This window comes from Halichoeres trimaculatus, unplaced genomic scaffold (assembly GCF_033239565.1).
Source record: "Halichoeres trimaculatus isolate MK-OKI-2021-1 unplaced genomic scaffold, fHalTri1.1 fHalTri1_scaffold_1, whole genome shotgun sequence".
Taxonomy (NCBI): Eukaryota; Metazoa; Chordata; class Actinopteri; order Labriformes; family Labridae; genus Halichoeres; species Halichoeres trimaculatus.
Window position 1 is genome coordinate 27,983,449 of NW_027437179.1, and position 22,115 is coordinate 28,005,563.

Here is a 22,115-nt window from a genome sequence, read left to right on the forward strand (position 1 = left end):
TTAGTCTGTCTGTCTGCTCAGAACAACAAATAAACCATAGCTTTAAAGGCCTCTACTAATGCGCCTAAAGTTAGTTTTTTCTCATTAAACACTGAAGCACATTAATTCAAAGCCAAGATGTTTTGAGAAATTTTGATCCTGCCTTTGCATTTTCTACCTGGTTAAAGTTTTTATTTTACAATACAGTGATTTACAGTGATCCAACTCAAATATTAAACTCTGGATTAATTCTTTAGATATCTTCATATTTTTAATGTAAAAGAAACATAAGAGGAGATTAAAAATGTACATAACTAAGTAAATATTTTCTCTTGTGGGCTTTGTTTGTGTCTTTGATTGGTCTCTGTGAGATGGCAGAAACCTCCTCTAAGCCATCTCCATGACCTTCTTGATCCAGTCCACATAGAAGGACACACGGATGAAGATGTTGGGCTGCCCTGGATGTCCGCAGCGCCTCATGGGGATGATCACACCCTCGAGTACCCAGCAGTCTCTGTTCTGACAGGCCAGAGGGCCGCCGTAGTCTCTCTGCAGACACACAGGAACAACACTGTGGAGTCATTATTTGTCTCTGTTATGACTGAGTGTCACTGCTGAGGTTGGAAACATGTTGCAGTCACAGCTTGTCCAGCCCAACCTCCATTATCCATATGGTGAGAGTGTTTGATTTATAGGAACGTATAAATAGCTGTACTCTTTGCTCAGGGCAATTTGAAATTTATTCTGGGGACTTAATGGTGTTAGTCTTAAACACCATTATGTAAATAGTTTTGAAGAAATGCTTACTAGCTTGTTGCTAAGTGTTGCAAGAGGAGATTGATACAACTTTGACATCAAGGTGTTTAATATAAATCTAAAGCCTGCAGCTCATGAGCTTAGTTTTGCTTAGCACCGGGAAAGTGGAAACAGCCAGCATGCTTTTGTCCAGGGGTTAAAAAAACTACAAAAAAAAATCAGAAATTAACAAACAAAATAAAACTTGTATGTCAGTGAGCTTTAAAATATCTTCAGCTTGTGGACAAAAGAGAAATTCTGATTGACTTTTAAGAAGAAATGAGGGAATTTCTTAAAATCTCTGTTTCTCAAGAGTCACCACACAGCATCAAATTACCAAGGGTCAGTCAATGTGTGAGTGCTTTGAAGACTTTTGCTACTTTAAACCACACTGTTCCTTGATTTTATACCTGTCTGAGATGATTGCTGTCACCCACAAAACACTGAAAACAAGGCTTCATTATAAAAAGACAATTGATGAAGAAACCCCTTTAAAGCCCTTGGGATAAAAAATACATTTTTTTTCTTAAAATGGAAAATTAAGTTGTCAAAGCATGCACACTCACCTCACATGCGCCTACTCCGCCCTGAAAGGAGTTTGTACACATTTCATTCTCTCGAACTCGACCTCTGAAGTATTTGTTGCATTCTCTGTTGCTCAGGACAGGTGTGCGGGCCACATTGAGGACGGTCTCATCTCCAGTCCCTTAAAAAACAGGGAGAACAGTGAGTTGGCTGATGATGTTTTCACAATGATAATGAACAGAAACGAAAGCTGGACAGATGTTGGGTGCTTCTGTAAATAGTAAAGCCATCTGTTGCTCCACAGTCTGAATAGATTGCTCATTTAGACACAACATCAATTCAAGGGGAGAAATACGTTGCTTGTTCTGAAGCAGCTACATATTATTTATTGTCACATTAGCTGCTGTGTTGTGTGAGAGATTAGTGTGGATGTCATTTTCAAAAAGAGCGTACTTACCTCTGGTTTCGCCCCATCCCGCGATCTCACAGAACGTTCCCTCAGGTACAATGTAACGTTCAGGGGGGAGACAGATCTGAGAGATACGCTCATTAAACTGGGCTGGGCTAAAGAGAGAAGAGTCAGAGGCAAAATACTTCAATGTCTGAATGAATGTGTGTGTTCCTGTGTTCTGTGTATGTAAGCACTTCACAGTTCATACAATTCAAGTTGTAGCATGACCAGTTGAGACTCTGAGGGTCCACAGACAATCTTAGTCAGCGGGATGGTTTGCACTCCAGGCTCATCGTCTTGCGGATCTCGAAACAGTGTTCCCATCATGGCTGTGTAGCCAGGGAGGTCCACATAGCTGCAGACACAAGAACAAGAGCCTAAACATGGAGATATAAACAGTACAACACGCTTGTTTCATGTTTTCACAGGCAGCTTCAGCAGTTTAACACTGTCCTACCACAAAGACTGAGAGTCCACAGTCAGTACGTACAGTGAAACTACAGCGCAACAATTCCCTGGCCAAACATTAACATGGGCACAATGACAATGCTTTCATAAAAATGTGAGGTAATGCTTAACTTGTCAACCATATTGGTGCTCAAGCTTAATACACAGTGTAGCTGGGTCACTGATATCTGGTTACAAACCAGAGAGCTGTATGATCGGGGAATGAGACTGTTACACTAAGTGTCAAGAGATTATCACAGCGATAAGAAATTTTCTTGGAAGTTCATGACTATGCATGATAAATTTCCTCTTAATGAGACTATCAGTTGTTGAGTCATTTCACCAAACCCCAAATTGGTCAAATGATTTGTAGGCTTGAGTAAAATTCAAGGATCACCTAAATCGAAACATTAAATGATCTAAAGAAGAAAGGCTTAATCTGTCAGACAAGACTAATCACTTCATTTCATGTAGTCTGATTTTTCAGTGATCAACTGCTAATGGCGTACGACTCCAGCAGGGGATCACTTGACGCTTTACTCTACACAAAGAGAGTGGAGAGCTGTCTGCATATGATTTCCCTCGTTCTCACAACACTACTGTTTCAAAATTCTGTGATCAAAAGGACACAAAATGGTAATAATCTTATTAGTGTTGCTTGATTTCATTGCAGCAGAGGATGATGAGAAATGTACATTTTATAGGCGCTTTTACCAGGAGATCCTGTGGCTGTGCTGTCATCTTAATCTGTTGTTTTTTGGTCATACAAAATTGTCAACTATCAGATTTTCCAGCCAAAAGTTTGTATTTGCAGGCTGCAAGTCAGTGCAAAAAGGTTTGAAGAAAGAACATGTTCCACCTGCCTATACATCAGATGCTACATGCTCCACCCACCAGAAGCTTTTCAAAGAAACATAGTTTCTGCAAGTACCGCCCACCACCGCACAATTTATGTATTTATCTTTACTTTTTATTTATCTGTTCAACAAACTTTGTTCCACCAACAACAAGTCAAACCATGTGGGTTCATAGCATCAATGATGAGAGGCTCTTTGGCTAAAAGCCCCAAAAAGTTGGCCATTGTTTACCAAAGGCATATGATGGCAGGTAGAGTCTCCAAGGTCGAATCAGCTTCTCAGTATTTGTTTTGTATACATAGTTATAGTGTTATGGTAGATGCAGTCCTGGGTTAATTTGTGCACAGAGGTCAATTTTGGTAAATCACAAAATCATTTAAGCCTCCTGGAGCACTCTGTTCACAGATGAAGTTTTTGACACTAAAAACGTGACAAGGGGAGTATTGTACACCATTGGAAGTGAGCAAGAGCAGCATCAGTCTCAAATCTGACAGCTAGATAAATAAACCTTTATTTTTACACACTGTACCCCAGAGTTAATAAGGTAAGAGCCATTTGGTAAGTTATTCTACATAAAAGCCATTTCAGTTTCAACTGTAAAACTCAAAGTTTTATTTTGGTGCCCACATGAGGCTTGATTTTGTTTCTCCTCTGGAGGAAGGTCTAGTGTTGTGATGTTACACATGCAGTCACTCTTAGCTGTTCTATAAACTGACTCTGTTTGACTTCTTTCTGATTCACTCTTTTGCTTCCTGCCATGATTATTTGGCCACCTATGGGTCAATTCAAGTATGAGTTTTTCAAGTCTGTGTTTTCCATACAAAAACTGTTACAACAAACCAAGATTACCAGGAGGAGAAACACTGCTTGGTGCTGATCACCCATCTGGGGTTAACCATGGATCCTCCACAGAAATGGTTTCCTTTCCTGCACACATAAGGTCAGAGATCACACACAAACAATGCAAACAAGAGTTTTTATAGCCAGTTCATGGACCGCTCCACTCACCTATCTCTGAGACTCACTGTCCACGGAGAGTTCCCTGGAACCCCGTTCACGATGCGCAACCTCGACCTGGGAAAGCGGTCTTCTCTTTTGCCGCACCCGCTGAACTCCCCTTCCTCTGGGGTCACACAAAGAAGGGAGGTAATTCATAGCATGAAAATCCCAAGAACTTCTCAATGCTGCTTCATTGTCTTTCAGAAACTAACCTACTGGTTCAGTCATGGACACTCTTTCTCCAGCTGGTGGAAACAAGAAATAGATGATTTATTAATAACATAATAGCAGAATTCTGGCTCACTTGTTTTAAAACATCCAGATGTTCTTTAAAAAGAGGCAAAGATGAGTGATGTACCACACTGTTTGATGGCACAGTAGTCAAACTCAGTTTTGGGGTCAGTGGTGTAGCACCAGGGTCCATGCTGGTCCCCATCTGGGTTACGACAGTAGTTCTCAGTCAGATTGGCATCAGGGTGAGTCATTGGATTAATCCTGGAATATCAAACATAATGCACACAGCTTTAACTACATACATAAACTTTTTGGATCTCATTACAGGGATATTTCAGTTTTTTAAAACCTGAGTTGTATGAACTACATGTCACTTGTAATAGTACCAGTAACAACAGACTCCAATCAGGTCAACCCCTTCTGTGAAAAACTGGCCATTCTGCCACATAGTTTAGCTTATATTGACTCCAGCTCAAATGTGTGCTGCAAGGACATGTTTATGTTGATTCTGTCAGAAAAGTTAGGAATTGAAAAACTTCAACCTCAAATTTAGCAAAACGACCTGTCAGAGAACTGTAGCCTGGCTTGGATGTTGTTTTTCCATAGAGGTTTCTCATTGAGGGCACCAAGCTAATGGACATCCATTGTTGCTGGTACAACTTTTATTGATGGATGAATCATTCAACACCACTTAAAAAACACTGGATTGTTTCTGTAATGTTAGAAATAAATGCAGCCAGAAATTGCATTTCTTAAACTACTTTTCCCATTTCTGACAAGTTTGAGTGTTTTTTAATTGACTTACACTCACAATCTCAAACATATAATGAACATAATATGAATTGTGGGGGGGGCAGTGATTCAAATGGTTGTCGTACTTGGTCTGGTGAGGTGTGTTAACATTCCACCTCTGGCAGGTGATACCCTTACGAGTCTTGCGGACCATGCCTCTGTAGTTTTTCCCATTTTCATGGTAGCAATCTGAAAATAGAGACATTATTATCAAGACAAAATTATTTTCTGTCACTGTAACAATGAGACCCTGTCCACTGTGTTTGTTCTTTGAATTTTGCAGCTGATTCTGCTCCCATTCTTCAAATCTGAAGAAGACATTTCACCCTCAGCCTCGATGTCGTCTGCACAGCGTTTGATCTGTAAGCACAGAGCAGTCCTCATCTCAGGCACAGATGTGAAGCACCAGGGAGCCTCCGACCCATCTGGGTTACGACAGTAATTCTCCTCCAAACCTCTGGACAAGATGAAACACACAGTCAGGTGGGGATAGTTAGGTTTATTCTGCTGTAAAACAACCTTTACAGATCACAGATTCATCTCAAAAACATACAACAGAGCAGGGTCCTATTGGCATACACTTTGATGCAGAAACACAAAAACGACGTCAAGCAAAGGACAAAAAAACATTTGAACTGCACAGCTTGGACACAGGATAAAATTAAACTGGGGACAAACGTCTTTTTCAACAGCTTTCAATCAATTTCAGAATCCAGTTTAAAACTCTTTTGCTTGTGTTCAGAGTGCTGAGTGGTCATGCTCCAGCTTATATCAGAGACCTGCGGTAGCCGTGCAACTCCAGCAGGACTCTGAGGTCCTCTGATCAGGGCTGGCTGGTTGTACCAGACTCAGAAAGGGGGGCCTTTTGAAGTAGTTGGTCCAAAAATCTCTTATTGGAGTCATCAAAGAGTCATCTTTTTAGATTTGTCTCTGTTTAACCTATTAATCTACTATTTTAATGAAATGTCCATTTTGGCTTAGTATTTTAATGTGGAGAAGTTTGTGACCTCTGTGACTTTGTGCTTACAAAGAGATCAAAATGGACAAGAGGCATACATTTTTCTTATGTTAGGTATCAAATGAATAAATCTGGGTTTTACGTTTACAATTAAAAACACATTTTGTCATATTTTGTGACTTATGTTACACAGACACACTGCCTCTGTCCATCTATTTTATTCTGACAAACTTGATTTTTTTTTTATTATTATTTGGGGATTGAAATGCTCATGGTCAAAGATAGCATGCTAAACATTCACAGGGTCAAAACATAAATCTAATATTCATTTCACATCCATATTGCCTTTCAGATTGCAGCTCTTTTTTTTTTATGTGGATCTTTGACCATTTATCATGAACCATCAGCTGTCAGCAGAGAAATGAGACTGCAACACATTTCGCTGCAGTGACATCCTGTCATCAATATTCATGTGTGAAGCAAATATCCCCCTTTCAAACCAACAGTCTGTGAGTGCATGGACATAAACCTGTACCTGCTCTCACTCTGCTCATTGCTCATGCAGGTCACTTACTTGCATTCGTATGTGTTGGGGTAGAAGGGGTGCTCGTGGGGGTGCTGTGCGTCCCAGCGCTGACAGGGGATACCTGATGTGGTCTCATTGACTTTGCCTCGATAATCCTCACCACGACCCCGGAAACAGTTGGTGGTGAAACTGGAGCGCTGACGCTTTTCAACCTGCACTTCAGCTGGAGAGAGGGTTACAGTAAAGTCATTACACAATCAGGCCACAAATGAGTTCAAAGGGTTAATATTTAAATGAGAAGGTCACATAGAAGAGACGTAATTGAGAAGCAATTTCCTATAAGGTCTTAAATTTGGTGATGAGGGGAAAACTTGTATCTAAATGAGATATAATTGTATTATGTTCAATTTGGGTATTTTCACATCTTAAACCTGCTTCTATTTGTTCAGTTCTCCTTCTTCTTAAACCTCATGTTATGCTGTCCTGCTCCTTTGGTCACATTATATGTAAGAGCAGGGGGTCTCGATGCACTAATAGGACAATCCTAAAACCAGGCAAGAAAGTACAAAAAGTTAAGATACTTAATTTAGCTTATCAGTCAAAAATTAGACTACCTATGTGCACATATTGCTTAACTTAATTAATTGGTGGCCACTGATAGCATGTTTACCCATGCTTAGTCTCTTTGGGGGGTTTATGGCAACAAAGGACTGTGGAAAACAGATCAAAGCTCTCTGTTTGCATGATTTTATATAAAATTCAACCCAAATGTTTGTGCATATTTTACAATAATGGATAAGTTATTCAAATTTAAAAGGTTTTTGATTTTTAAGGCTTTTTGGGACTCCCTTATCAGTGCTTTCAGACCCCCATTTGGGAACCTTTAAGTTAAATTAAAGGCTATATTATTAAATCTTATTTCCTCTCTTCTCTGATTCCAACTGTCAATATTTCAGCCTTTTCTTGTTATCCTGCTCTTTGTATTTCATTGGATGTCTTCCCCAGTTGCTAACCTATGTTGTGTTTCTTTTTTGTCTAAATATGACCTAAACTCCATAGTCCTAGTCTCCTTTAGATCACAGTTATAGCATTTGAGCTATTTTAAAGCTTTGGGTGTCTAAATGACTATATTTGAATATTGAAAAACAATTTCTTGATTTCAGAAAAGAAGCTTGACCTTGAACTAGACTCTTTTCATCTTAAAAATATGAAAGAAAAAAAACCCAATATATTGTTTCCTCTTTTTTGTGGATTTATGATGATGGTGGTTGTGTAGATTGATTTTGAAGGCAGGCTCAGCTCATCCTGCACCACAAGATGGTGCTATCATATAAACTTAAGTCCACAGTGATCTCTGTCCTCAGTGGAAATGCCAGAGTTTTCAGTCTTATCTAACACAACTGATGTTGAAATTCTGGAGAAAACACTGATATCCTGCTTTCAACTTTATTTATTTACTTAACATCCTGAGCTAAAAGTTCAGCAAGTCCCAAATTTAGAGTAGCAAACAAACAATGAAAAAACACATCAACTATCTTTTAAATGAATATATAATGTGAATATAATGTTAAAGAAACCATGAAGGGTCACGTGTTTTCCTTAAGCTTAGTGTTGAATCTAACACCTCATGTATGGAGGCTTTAATCTTCTCTAAGTAAACATGCAAAACAGTTGAAAATATTCATCATCCACAGAGTACAAAACTGTCCTATCACTCCAGATAAAAGCTTCTGAGCAGTCAAAACCTACATAAACTAAATGAAAGCCAAGAGAGAAAAATTAAGGAAAAAATAGTGTAATTAACCTTTAATTAACCTGAGCCCATGTGTCTCAGTGCAGGGCGTCAATCACAAACAAATATCAGCACGCTTTAGCAGCATTTACTCTTAAAGAAAATCATTGGGGCCATGTGTTTCACAAATAAGAGGGTTTCTCAATCCAGGAAGTAATCTGCACAAACACCGAAAAAGGTGATTTTTCCAAATTTAATTACAGCGGCTTAATGAGACCCAGTAATTGTGTCTCCTAATGCCACATAACAACTCAATTCAACTCAAGTCACCTCTGTGGTACGAGAGGAAACAAATGAGCAAAACAGAGCAGAGATAAGAAAAAAAGGTACAAAACTACAGCCTCCTTTAGACCACAAACAAGAAGTTTATGTTCTACTGATTTTCTTCATTATTGGATTGGCTGCTTGACAAACAGTTAAAATGTCAAGAGAAATTTTGAATTGTTCTCTGGAAACGTCTTGCTTTATGTTACAGATACAAGACTTCCTCTTTTAGAGTCTTTTTCATATTTCAAGTTCATGTCGTGACTAAAGGTCTTAAATTCCCACCTCCTCTGTAATCAAAGTATTTAGTTTTATAAAGTATAATTTTTTTTGTCTTACTGCACTTGCTGATCTCACAGTTCTCTCTTTCCACCTCTCTGTCTGTGGTGTAGCACCATGGCACCGGAGAGGCGTCAGGGTTACGACAGTAGTTATCATCCAAACTCTTATCAGGATATCTAAATCAAACAAACATTTTCAAAAAAACAGAGAAAGAAACTTTTAGCAGGGGAATTTCCAGAGCGGGTATGACATTGATTTCAAAGCTTACTGGGAATGAGGTGTAAAAGGATCAGTTTACATGATGAGTTTAAAACAGGGAACATAAGAATAGATACTTCTCAGGTTGGTAGATGTGTTGGTGTGGGTACTGCTGGTCCCATCTCTGACACTCTCTGCCGCTCATGGTGTGGTCCACCTGCCCTCTGTAGTCCTCCCCATTGCATGTGATACACACCTCTGCAAACACACACCCACACACCCACACACAGTCAGAGAGCTGAGAAGAGACAACAAACTCACCCTGCATGTAAACATTTTATTGCACAAGGCCTATAATAAACTAATAATTTCCTTGAAAGAAGCTGATATAACTGTGATTTCTTCTGAATGTATCTGCACTGTGTCATTTGGTCTAATTACAGTAAACAGAGACTCTGCTCAGTTTGTCTGGCTGATGATTACAACCTTCTTTAACCAAAGTCAGAGAAAGGGAGCAAAATATATATACAGCTGTTTCATCAAGTGTAGTTCTTTTCTGTTGAAGGAATGTGTTTCAGATTTGAGTTGTTTTGAATAACGATTTGATTCAAAGAAAATAAGTTCAAATGTATTTTTCAAAAATTCTTTCTTTTAGACTTTACTTCACAACAATTTTCACTTTCTCTTTATTTCTCACTAAATCTTTTTATAAACATTTGAATATTTAATTGTCATTACACTTACATCAACTCTTTTTTGCAGAACGTATCATATTGGACACATGAGTTTCAAAGAACTCTGTGTCATCAACATGAGAATAAGTTGTCTTAAAAACCTGTTAGGAAATGTACGACATACATTCTACCCCCTTGAGGATCATCATATCACTACATGCAGATGAAGTTGTGTTTTGGCTCTTTTCAAAGTGGCTGCTCTGATGAAAGCATTCGCACATGTTTTTCATGAAAGTCATTGCTTATTTTCAAGAAGCTGCAGTAAGAATAACATTTAAATTATTTTTTGCATTGTAAGAATAACATTTAAATTATTTTTTGCATTGAAAGAATGCATATTTACAAAAAACTTAACTTAAAAAGTTGCCAAAACCTCCCAATTCATCAGCTGTTACAATAAAAATATCATAAAAAATATGATACAGGAATTTTTTTGGTGGATTTTGTTAAAAGGGTTAATAAATATCTCAGCTCCAAAAAAATAGTGTTTTCTGCCCCCTTTTTTTGATGGGTCAGGCTTTACAGGGTTAATGACTGTAATGTACCATCTTTGCATTGTGGGATGTTGCAGCTCTCGTATCGCCTCTCAGGATCTGTCGTGTAGCACCATGGACCGATTCGATCCCCGTCTGGATTCCTACAGTAGTTCAGCTCCAGACCGTTGGCAGCTGAGGGAGTCCACCTAAAACAACCACGATGAGGTTGTCATTGCACAGGACGCTGATGTTTCAGGGCAGTAACACCTTTTCTTCTTTGATATGCTCTACACTGCTAACGCTGGATTAGAAATGTCACGGTAACCATTTTTGAGTGCAAATAAAGCTTCCATATTTTAATGAATATTTACTTTGCATTAGCTGAATTTTAAAAAATTGTCAGCACTTTCACCTCAATTAAAAAAAAATAGATGAAGTTTGAGAGAAATGTCTGCTTCTTCATATTTTAGAAAATATAACCATACAGTGAGTGTGAAGTGTCTCACCTGTGATCATGAGGAAACTTGGACCACCACTGCTGGCAGGTGAGCCCGCTTCTTGTGGTGAACACCTTCCCTCTGTAGTCTTCTCCTTTACCCACAATGCACTTCCTGACATAGACTTTTTAATAAAAACAAGAAGTTAAACAACAAATATAAACGTGAATTTCTGTAACAAATTAGAGTGTGAGCAATTTGAGTCTTACCTTTCTTCTCGTAAAGGTCACAGTTCACGTTTCTCTTCACCTCTGCATTGCTGCCGTCTCTCACCCAGGGCAGGTGTTTACAGGTGACCAATGGACGGGTCTCATAGTTGAATGCTCTAGAGAAGATGGGTGTATTAATAAAAATGGAAAGTTTGAAAGGATATTACAATAGAGGCAAAAAGTGTGTATGGATGTCATCTTTAAAAGCATGGTTGTAAAAAGCAGTTAGGACATCACACGATTGAATCTTGATATTATGCAGTCACGAGTGGGCACGCAATCATGAGGATATGACACGTACATCGACCAGCCAACAGCTACCTGGTTTTATGCGGGCCCCTTCTCTCAATTGGAGGATAAAAATAGCCATGACCTGTGGAGACTCCTCAAGGACTCTGAAGGTATCTCTTGCAAGAAAACATGTGCAGCAGATCCTTTAAGCCAACTTCTTCAATCATTGTGTGCTTCAGCCCTGACGCTCATGTGTGCATTGTAGGAGCTTGCGATTTTCCATGCTGGACATTGACACAGCATTGCAAGGTTTATTTTTCTTTATCCAATCCAATTTTATAGGAACTTTTTGTAGTTAAATGCTGACCATTACATCCCACAAGAGCTGCAGCTTTGCAAATATTTCTGCACAGTGGTCAAGCCACCATGATTTAGTCCTTGTCAAAGTCACTCACATTCCGACGCTTGTCTGTTTTTCCTGCTTCGAACACAGCAACTCTGAGGACAAAAAGTTCACTTGCTGCCTAACATGGGCCTCCCCAGTGCGAGATAACAATGGGAAAAAGGAGTACTAGTGATGTTCACCTCACCTGTCAGGAGTCATAATGTGATGACTGAGTAGAGTATTAGTGTAAACAAGCTTATTTAGTAAAGGAAACATAAATAATTATTATAATTACTATTGTTAAAGTTGATTCGAGAAGATTGTTCACTACAAAAACGAAAATCTTTAAAACTTTTATTTGCAAGAGCATGGCCCCTCAAATGTGAGTAGAAGTTACAAAGTTACAACCCTGTTTCCAAACACCGTTTTTTTAAATTAAGGAAATAAAAGTAACTTTAAAACTTTACTTCATAAAAACCCTCAAAACTATGTGTTATGGCCTAATTTCAAGTAAATAAATATACAAGACTTAACATGAGTCTCATTTACCTGACAAGTTCAGAAAAATGTCTTAATTTAAGATAGTAGAGGCCAAAATACTCATTACTAACAAGCCACACATCACTTTTCTTTTAATATCTTGAAGATATTGTGGAAAGACATTTTTCTGTAATTTTCAGGTGGATCTAACATTAATAAAGTCTGTTGTTATAAAAAAATAAGACAAATACTTGCTATCTAGATGGTATATCTAATTGAAATTTGCACAAAGGTGTCGTATCGAGTATGAGGACCAGATTTCTTTTTGTTGTTTTGTGAAAAATATATGCTTATTTAAAGTGGATGCCAGTAACATGTTTTAAAATAGCTAAGATAGGTAATCAGGGCTGCAAATTATAGTCGTGTCACTTTAAAGTTAAAGAAGTGTACACTGATATTTAAAACTTGTGAGGTGCATATTAAATTTCAGCACAGGAAAATGCTCTGTAGCTTCAGCAGACTCACAGAGCAACACATAGCTCTTCTCTAATGTGGCCCATGAGGATTCCAACCTGCTATAGTGTAGTTGTGTGTTGATACCTGCAGTCCAGAGACTGTGAGCAGCGTGTGGCACAGTCTTCCAGGTCCAGACCGGGTAAGAGCTGGACTCGGGCTGAGTTCCAGGAAGTGGGGACCAGCTCTCGGCCCTCAGAGCGCTGGAAGTCATTCAGGGGACTGCGGTAGCCTGTTTATGCCCAACAAAACAATCATTCAATGACTGAACCAGGGCCTGGTCTCTCTGCTGAGTCCAGGTTCACTATGGGGTTCAGGTGCTCTGTGGTACCAGCTGCAACATTTGGGCAGGAGCCTGCTCACATATAACCTTTGGACCAAGCCAGTGTTGGTGTGTGAGGTAGAGAAACAGACTTACTGAAAGACAGCACTACTACAAGGGTATATTATGTAGTCATTAGATTATATAGTATAAAATATTAAAATTAAAATAAATACTTTTATTGGGCTTGTAGGCTACAAATGTCTCTGTAAACCCACAAACAGGCCTTTAATAATTTTAGGTGATGTCAAAATGTAAGATAAAAGTTATCAGTTTCACTAAACATATAAATTATAATAACTTTTATTCAACTTAAGACAATAAAGTTAAAATGTTCTTACCAGAGGTCACGTCGACTGTCAGGAGAACACAGAGCAGCAACACTTTCATTGTTGGGCAGATTTATGAAACTGGACTTAAATCTTGAGTCTTATTCCTTACGATGTCGGTCATGAAACATCAAACCATCCTTCAAAGCATTAAAAAAATCCAGGCTGTAAAACTTAGAAATATGCGTAGAGACCTGAACACCTCCACCTACATGCGGACACTGAGCCCTTAGTCAAACAGAGGCCTAATCCCAGAAACACAGCTGATCAATACTTTTATCAATCATTGATGAAGAGTGGCACATCACTCCTCTTCAGCCGCTTTTTCATGATCTCCAAACAGTCACTGTGATACAGGTTTAAGTTTTATCTTCGTTTCAAAGACACCTACTGATCAGATGCTATTAAAGCAGTTCCCAGTGCAGACGCTAGACGTCAGTAGAATAAATTTACAGTGTTTTTTATTTCCTTCACTTTTCCGGGGGTAACAAGGGAAAGTTGAGCTGGGACAGTCTGGCTGGTTCAAAAGTTAATCCTGGTTTCATGACTGCAGACTGAAAGTTAAGGTGAGAACGGTGCATTGTTTTCTCTTCGTGTTTGATATTGAGCTCGATTTCGCAAATAAAATTACTTGATGTGGACTGATACACTTTATTAAAAGGAAGATATAAATGTTGAAATATTAAAAGGAATACTGTCTGAAGAGTCTAACATGTCTTCGAGCTGACACTTCATGAATAGACGTTTTGAATGTGTTGACACTGCTCCAGGTGCACGGTGAGCTGAGGTCACTACAGAGGCAGATATTACGTTGTTTATTATTCACTTCAGCTTTTTGTATTTAACTGTGTTCCCCTGAAGTAGCCACACATTTGTCTTTATCACTTGTAGGTATTCTTTGCACGTTAACGGACGTTGTGGACGACTCTAAGTTTCAGTTATGTCAAATATTACACATTAAACGCATCACGAGTTCAACCACAGTTTCTGCGTCACGTCGAAGAAACTAAGCTACTAAATCACAACACAGAAATACCCAAATACAACGTTTTAACATAATTCTAGGTGTTTAACGTTGCCACTATTTTGATAACGAAGCTTTTAAGGGCAGAGCTGCTCTTAATTATGTGAGATAATGCTGGTAAGCTTACTATTGTCTAATAAAAAGATAACAGTCTTCGTCAAAGCTTCTGTGAATGACAGGTGTCCATGGGATTTAGCGCCCCCTGTGGGCAAAGCATCTTCAATGTTTGCTGATTGTTTCCTGATTATGTGTGAAGCATTATTCGAATAAAAAAAAAATCATTCTACTTCTTTACTAAGCGCAAGTCTTTCATTTGGGAATTAGAAACAGGACTTTTTCTTCTGCAGGCTGCCTGACACATAATTCTTTGCAGCAGTGTAAGCCATTAAAAATGCAAAGTTTTTATTTTTTTTTATTAGATGTACCTACAAAAAACAAATACAAAATAAGATTACTGCTCAATTACAAGATTTAGGATTGAACAGACTTGAGAGGTAAATTCAACTAATTTCAACAACTAATTTTCAACAACTAACCTTTATGACAAAAAGTGTAAGATGAGCAAAAAAAAAAAGCTTGTTAAGTAGCTCTGATATTAAACATTCAACAGAAAGACAAAGCAATAATGTAGCGAAGAAAAAAAATAAAACAAAAAAATTCACAAGATATATCAAGAGACAAAACATAAGGGTTATGGTGACATCATTCCTTACTTTTTCCTCCTAGTTTTCTTTTTTTATAAACAGTCCTATCTATAAATAAAGGCATGAAAGCTGAAAAATGATAAAAGAAAATCCCTTATATCAGTGTGAGTCCGTTATGTAACCAGCTTTAAAGTCCCAACAGGAGCTTTAAAGTTTTTAAACTAAAATAAAAGTAAATAAAGCTAAAGAGTAAAACTACAAACTTAGTTTTTTTATTCACAAGTATAGGAGTGAGAAATAAATTGTTTTGTGCTGTGCTTGATTTTTAGCCAGGATGTCAGCTGTGAGGCAGTCAGAGGGGAGCATTCAGGTGCAGAGCTGCACAGCTCCGCTCTTCTTCAGACAAAGTGAACCATCCTCCGGGGAAGCCAGAATGTCAGTTTTACTCCTTCATGGTATCCGTTTCTCCTCTGAAAACTGGCTCAAAATCGGCACTCTGGACACTCTGGCCAAAGAGGGCTGCAGAGCGGTCGCCATTGACTTGCCAGGTTAGTCTAATGGGAAGAGGTTGGATCAAAGCGCAACAGAAAGCTTGCAGTCATGGGCTTCTTGTGGGAAAAATCCAAGTTTGCTAAATGTTGTATACTGACAGCACTGAAGCCATGCAAGGTTAAGATTTTGTCCTTTGACTATTTCTCAATGGATGTGAGGATAATCATCAACATTATCATCAACTCATCAGAAATAAAGGAGTAGAATAACTTGTGTATGATTGAGTTCCTTTTCCTTTTCGAAAACAAGAAGATGTTACTGAGGCACATCTTTTGGGACAGTAAGAAATAAGAACAGCACATCAGACAATGCAAACCTTCTTAGGAAAAGTATATTCAGCCATCTGTCTTCAAAATCACAAAAATGAGTGTCAAAAATCTTCTCGATGATATACTTGTGCTTCAAAGAAAATAGTTCTTATCTTCTTTTCAGTTTGTCTTCTTCTTTTGTTCTCTCTTTGTTGTCCGGTTTGGATGAGCTAGCTTACACTTACAACAATACTGTCAAGTCACATTAAAGGATGATACTAGTGAAGCTCAGCCATGGTAAGTGAAGTGCACATGTGCTGTATTGTGACTGTAACTACCATGAAAGCCTTAGCTTAAACACATAGGCAAGGAGACAGCCTAAGAGGCTTTATGTGATGCTCCTGGATTAACCCCTGAACTTATAGGAAGATTTTGTATAGGGGACAAATTTAAGGTAGTTTATGTAGCTGTGTACTGGTGTGAACACATGGGGGAAAGTGGAAGTTGTAAAGCTTTCATGCGTCTCTTTTTCATGTGTCACGCCTTTATTCACAGGGCTCGGTCGATCGAAGTCAGCAGAGCCCCCTGCCGTGGTGGGAGAACTGGCCCCTGCAGGTTTCCTGAGGGAGGTGTGTGAGCAGCTGAGTCTGAGCCCAGTGGTGGTGATCAGCCCCTCCCTCAGCGGGATGTACTCCCTCCCCTTCCTCATGCAGCACCAAGATCTGGTTCAAGGCTACATCCCTGTTGCTCCAATCTGCACTGACAAGTTCACAGCTGAGCAATACCAGAGTGTGAAGGTACAGTCTAATGTGTGGCTACTTAATATTCCTGCTGAACAGCACCATGTTTGCTCCTCCTTCCCTCCTTTAATAGATAAGTCGAGGGACCGTGAATGTCAGCCCCATTTTCCACTCGCCCTTTCTTCTTGGTGGATTAAAAATGCAAACACAAGAGGAGCAGATATCATGTCACTCAGTACTTTCAGAGATGCTCTTGGCTTTTATCCAGTTCCCAACTAGATATCCTGGATGGCTAGCCATGGGAGGTACTTTATCCATTAGAAAGGTGTGTCCGTCACCAAAAAGGGTGCAAAAAACAAAACAAGCAAAGAAAAATACAGAATGTATAAAGATACATTAGTAACAATAAAGGAGAGTTTTAGATTTGGCAATTATTTGATTTTATTCAAGAAAAAAAGGGGTGTAACGTGTCTTGTGGCTGTGGAGGAGGATGACTTCATGGCCTGCTTAAACTAAAACTGCTCAGTTTTTAACCTCAAGTTCTTAAGCTTTGAGGCAAAGCTAGACTAATTAATGACTTTTGCCTTAAATAAAAGTGTATCCTTCTTTGTCCTTATTTTGTTGGCCAGGTTTCTTTATTCCTTTCATCTTGACATGAATAAATCACACATGTATCACACATAATGAACCAAAAGAATACACGTCTCTTTGTAAAAAACAGCATTTTTTTCAACATAGCTCACCTGAAGATTCTTCTTCTTCACTCTGTGTTGATGTGTCCTGTATCTCTCCTGTTTCTCCTCCAGGTCCCATCCCTGATTGTTTATGGAGACCAGGACTCTCAGCTGGGAGAACTGTCGCTCCGCAACCTGAGCAATCTTGCCAATCATAGCGTAGTGGTGATGAAAGGGGCGGGTCACCCCTGTTACCTGGATGACCCAGACACCTGGCACAATGCCCTGACAGACTTCCTGAGCAGGCTGTGAAGATCCTCACTGCACAGATGCAATTAATGACTGAGTAACATTCCTTTAAGGAGAAAGTGAAACCAATGACTTCTTACGAGGCAGCGTTTTTAACTAATTAAATGTCAGCAATTAAACTAAAATCAAGAAGAGGGGTGATGAGGCTCAAAGTTCAAAAGATAAATTAAAAAGTGTCAAGAATCCGAGTGGTTTTGATAATAAAATGATGCATTAGAGAAACTTAAAAAAAGGCTTACACTTGTGCTTCAAGCAACCAATTCCCAGCCAGGCTGATGATTTTTTTTGGGAGCACAGAGCCCTCCAAGGGGAATTGAGCAGGAAAAAAAAAAAAAATCAAACATCTGTTCCTCCATGTCCTTGAAGAAAACAGAGGACTATTGATAGTGTTACATAAACAAACAGCTGACCTCCCCTTGTGTCTGACTGAAAAATAAAACACCACACCCAGAAATGAAGTGAAAAATATGAACATTATTTAATAACTGATTCTCTGTAATAAACAATTTGAAAATATTTTACAAGGAGTCACAGACACAATATCTTACAAATTTTGCCCTCTTCTTTTTTTTTTAGCTTCATCTGTACAAAAGAATGGAGCGACATGGACCAGTGCCCAAAAAAGAAGGAGCTAAATCTTTCGCACACACCAACATTCACCCTCACACACGCCCACAGGAAATTAAAAAACGAACAAAAATAAAACAAAATAAAAAACATTTCAACTTCAGATCTCATACTTATCAACAGTGCTGTATTCCTATATTTATTTTTTTTCAACTTCACTTAAATTTGACTGATTTTCTTCTTTTTTTTCTCTAAATGTTGCTGTTATTTTTTTTCACACACTTGGTCAAACATGGTCACATAGCACCAGACTACAGACTACAGAATCACATACACACGTGTCTTTCCCACAGAGACGCACCAACACAGATGCAGCGAGGGTCGGGAGGAGGCAAGAGGCTTTATGAAAACCATCCCCCGCACTTGTTTCAGGGTCCTGTCCTAAAGCTGACACCCCCCTCTCATCCCCATGCTAGACCAATTTTCTCTATTTTCTCTCTTTTTTTTGGCAAAAGTAAATTTATTGAACCACAGAAGTTGTGTGTCCCTTGAAGAGTTTTTTATTGGGCTGCACACATGAATCCTCCGAGACCTTCAGGCCCGTGCTGCTCTGTGGAGACCCACTCCCTGAGCTTTCCTCTGACATTCTGCCCCCTCGCCAAAATAAAAGCACACCTTGGGAAGTCCTTGGCTTACTTCTGCCTGGTGCGTGACATCTCCCAGCTGGGCATGAATAAGTGTCATTAAATGTTTGCGTACAGCTGTGTGTCTGTGTGCGTATGAAGGTGCAAAAAACTAGAGGCCTACATATTCAGTGTGCGCACAGAGGTCAGGAAAAGAGAGGAAGTTGCAGGGGGTACATTTCCACAGGCACGTGTAGCGCTCATTTACAGACAGTGAAAATCGGGATATACACACGGATTTAATGGCACAGGACAGAGACAAACAAACGCTGGGAAAGTCAAACTGCAGCCAGCGTCAGATTACTCCAAGCAGCCTGCCGAATTTGGAAAAACAAACATTGATAGTGTCCAAATTTAAATTTTTCTTATGTCTTGGATTTGCTGTGCTGCAGGTACTGTGCCAGCATGTTTGTCACATCAAATAGTACCAACAACTGTACAGAGTGTGTAGTTATGGTTCAAATTGTCGCGTGAGTTCTCCCACCTGAGCAATACAGTGAAATTTGTGGGTGGGTGTGAACACTGAAGGTTGAAGACCTTTTTTACTTCTTTTTTTCTTTCTTTTTTGTGAAATTTAACACTCCCACCTGCTTTCCAGGCTTTTGAAATCAAACAGGCATTGATCAAAAACGAATCATTCCAAGACGTAAAAGTACTGAAATCAGACCTCACTACACTTACTTAACACCAAGAAAACTCAGGGGGAGTGTTTGTGTGTGTGTTCAAGATGATTTCTTTTTGTGTGTGAGATAGAGAGTGACGATGAGGAGTGGGAAACGATAGCAGAGCTCCGTGCTGAGTAACACTAAGGCATTTCGAGAGGCTTTGTTTACTATGTTGCATCTGAAGCAGAAAACACTGATGAACTACACATTCTTTGAGACACCTCTGCTCTGTAAAGAGAAACATTTACGAAGACTGAAGTTTAAAGATGGATTCTTTTCCTTTCAGTACAATCCCCCCCTTTTTTCCCCACCACAACACCAGATTTTTGTATGTTTGCAACACAGGGGCAGTAACAGAAGAGCTCAACAACCACAACTGTCATCCCTCACACAAGCTCATTTAAAAGACATTCCCTTTGAGGGCTGTTAAATGCAAACGTACACACACACACACATCCACGCACAAACACATACACTTCAGGCAGAACTATAGCAGTAAGTTGGCCCTAAAAACGCTCTACGGCCAGTTAAGTTGCTGTGTACTTATGGTAGCTCTTTACATGGCTCTGTAAAGAAACGGTATAGTAACTCCATATGATGGCAGTCAGGTGGCTTTCGAGGGGGCAGATGCATGAAACGGTGTGTAAAGCTATTCTCGTAGCCAACAGATTCAGTCTCACAAGCCAAAGCCTCAAATAAAGCTGCTTTATAAAGATACTATACAGTAACTCTACTCTTAAACAGCCGCTGTGGTCCAAAACAAAGTGCATCAAGGCACTATGAAACAGAGTGGCTCCTAAACATGGGAGTCTAAATGACTTTTCACACATCATAATGACCAGATGAGAAACTGTGACTGATTATAACCAGACTACTACTGCACGTGATCACCATATTTAGTTGCCTCTTTCTGCACTTTTGTTGGAAATTGTTGATAAGCCCCTATACCCCAGCAGCGAATGGTTTTTGAAGATTCAAACAGCATCAGTCCAAAGAAAAAGAGCCAAATAAAATACAAAACAGAAAGTAAAAACCCACCAGGAGCGACTATGAGGAGGTCATGAGGCAGAGATTTCGCTGTGTCTGTTTTGTGAACAGAAGTAAAGCACATTTACAAATCCAGATCTGGAGTGTTATAATCGAGGTTTCTGGAGAACCCTCATGAAGTCTGGCAGAGGTGAGCTGAGCTTCAGAGCACAGAGATTACTTTTTTCTTTAAACATCAGTCCAAACCAGAGGTCAGGATGGCCAATTGATCATGAGGGAGAACACAACATCGAGAAATGAGCAGGAACCAAACACTGAGTCATGTTTAGCTGCTGTCACCAAATCAGATAGCGCACGCCTTAAATAGATACTATAAGTGAAGAGTACTTCATGAAATGCGATTAGCATCATGTAATTACAATAATCCCCAGTGGACATCTTTTAAAAGCATTAATCTGTAGTTACGAGGCGCGGCACAAATGAATCAGTGTTCAGTTTCTGAGTGTGTCCTCAATCTAAATCAGAAGCCATTTCCTTCTTGTGTTTTGGCTATAAAAATAAGACCACATGAAAGTCTATCTCATTTTGGCAAGTAGATATAGTGCATAAATTAATTCATGTCTTCTCGAGATAACACCTAACGACTTCTGTTTCAAATCAAAAACTAAATACACTGTATGTTTGGAATACTCATCACTTCAGCAGTTTTATACTTGACATTTTGTATATGTGACAGTTCTTTTTTTCTTTTCATTTTCTTTTATGGTGGCTATAGGTGGCTGAATGGTCCACAGCCTCTGACCAGAGGTGAATGACAGAGCGATGGGCTCTGAGATGGAGGAGAGAAGAAGGAGGAGAAGTCTCCCTCCGTTTGTCTGTCTTATAGACAGACGACCTCGACTCTCCAGTCTGTGTGAGGTGGGAGGTCTGTGACGAAGACATCCACCTGTCCTCTGTCCCCTCCCTTCTCTAGAATGGAGGAGTGGGTTGACTGTGGAGGGGTTTGTTTTCTCTTTTTCTGACGCAGCCTCTGATGATCCAGGTGGAGCGACACCGCGGGGGTGCATCCTCCTGCAGATGAAGGTTAACTGGCTGAGGACACAAACGTCCGGCAGCGACACAAACTGAAGCGAGCTGGGTAGCGCGGCGCTCAGGGCTTCCGTTTTGCTGTGACAGGAAGTCCCATTTTAACCTATGACTATAACAAGGGAAGGGCTGAGGGGAGAGGAGGGGGGTCAGGGGGTTTCAGGGTGGAAAAAGGGGGGTTCAAATGAAGAGAAGCGGAGCAAAATGAAATTATTGTAGTGGCGAGTGGATGTGGGGGCTGACAGCAGGGTAGAGGAGGAGCAGCTGGAGGAGCAGTAAAGTGTAGAGGGACGGACGGAAAGAGTGTCCTCGACCACAGTCTGACGTGTTCTCCTGCAGAGGACGAAAAGGAGCTCTTAGCATAAATCAGGAAGAGATTTGAGAAGTTGTGCTGCATGCTTAAGAAATGCTCAGCTAGCCACAGACAGTCAGCTATCATCAGCTAATTACAGCTGACTTTTCTCTATTATTTCATTGGTCCAAAGACTCGGCTTTAAAAACAGAAGCAAAAATTGTTCTGGATGTCTTGAATGTGACAAAAATGATGCATTTTTAATATCACTTTTTGTTTCTAACAACACAATTTGATATCTTGTATGTCGTGTTTTGAATGTACAGATAGAGGACGCCATCTTGGCTTCACATCAGAGTATGGACAGAA

The 22,115-nt window shown here is 39.6% G+C and overlaps 3 protein-coding genes across 5 annotated transcripts in view; 1 reads left to right on the forward strand and 2 right to left on the reverse strand.

The window, feature by feature from the left end:
• Window positions 1–12: 12 nt before the first annotated feature.
• On the reverse strand, window positions 13–13,372 carry mst1 (macrophage stimulating 1). Its single transcript, XM_074675588.1, has 18 exons — window positions 13,288–13,372; window positions 12,712–12,856; window positions 11,016–11,131; window positions 10,816–10,930; window positions 10,379–10,515; window positions 9,237–9,357; window positions 8,959–9,077; window positions 6,612–6,786; window positions 5,406–5,536; window positions 5,166–5,268; window positions 4,412–4,548; window positions 4,266–4,298; window positions 4,063–4,177; window positions 3,904–3,981; window positions 1,959–2,105; window positions 1,757–1,863; window positions 1,341–1,480; window positions 13–528 (listed from the first exon to the last, which is right to left on the reverse strand). Exons 1-18 carry the CDS (start codon window positions 13,334–13,336, stop codon window positions 367–369), a joined length of 2,130 nt encoding a protein of 709 aa, XP_074531689.1. The 5' UTR covers window positions 13,337–13,372; the 3' UTR covers window positions 13–366.
• A 382-nt stretch (window positions 13,373–13,754) lies between these two features.
• abhd14b (abhydrolase domain containing 14B) lies at window positions 13,755–21,421 on the forward strand. The gene is made up of 4 exons (XM_074670008.1): window positions 13,755–13,841; window positions 15,273–15,491; window positions 16,299–16,540; window positions 17,290–21,421. Exons 2-4 carry the CDS (start codon window positions 15,278–15,280, stop codon window positions 17,467–17,469), a joined length of 636 nt encoding a protein of 211 aa, XP_074526109.1. The 5' UTR covers window positions 13,755–13,841; window positions 15,273–15,277; the 3' UTR covers window positions 17,470–21,421.
• The window catches only part of cacna2d2a (calcium channel, voltage-dependent, alpha 2/delta subunit 2a), a 182,922-nt gene continuing 178,727 nt past the window's right edge, over window positions 17,921–22,115 (reverse strand). For all 3 annotated transcript variants that reach the window (XM_074669995.1, XM_074669987.1, XM_074669978.1), the window contains one exon: window positions 17,921–21,787. In XM_074669995.1, coding sequence (XP_074526096.1) covers window positions 21,665–21,787 — 123 coding nt within the window. In that variant the 3' untranslated portion in view covers window positions 17,921–21,664. The remainder of the gene's footprint in view (window positions 21,788–22,115) is intronic.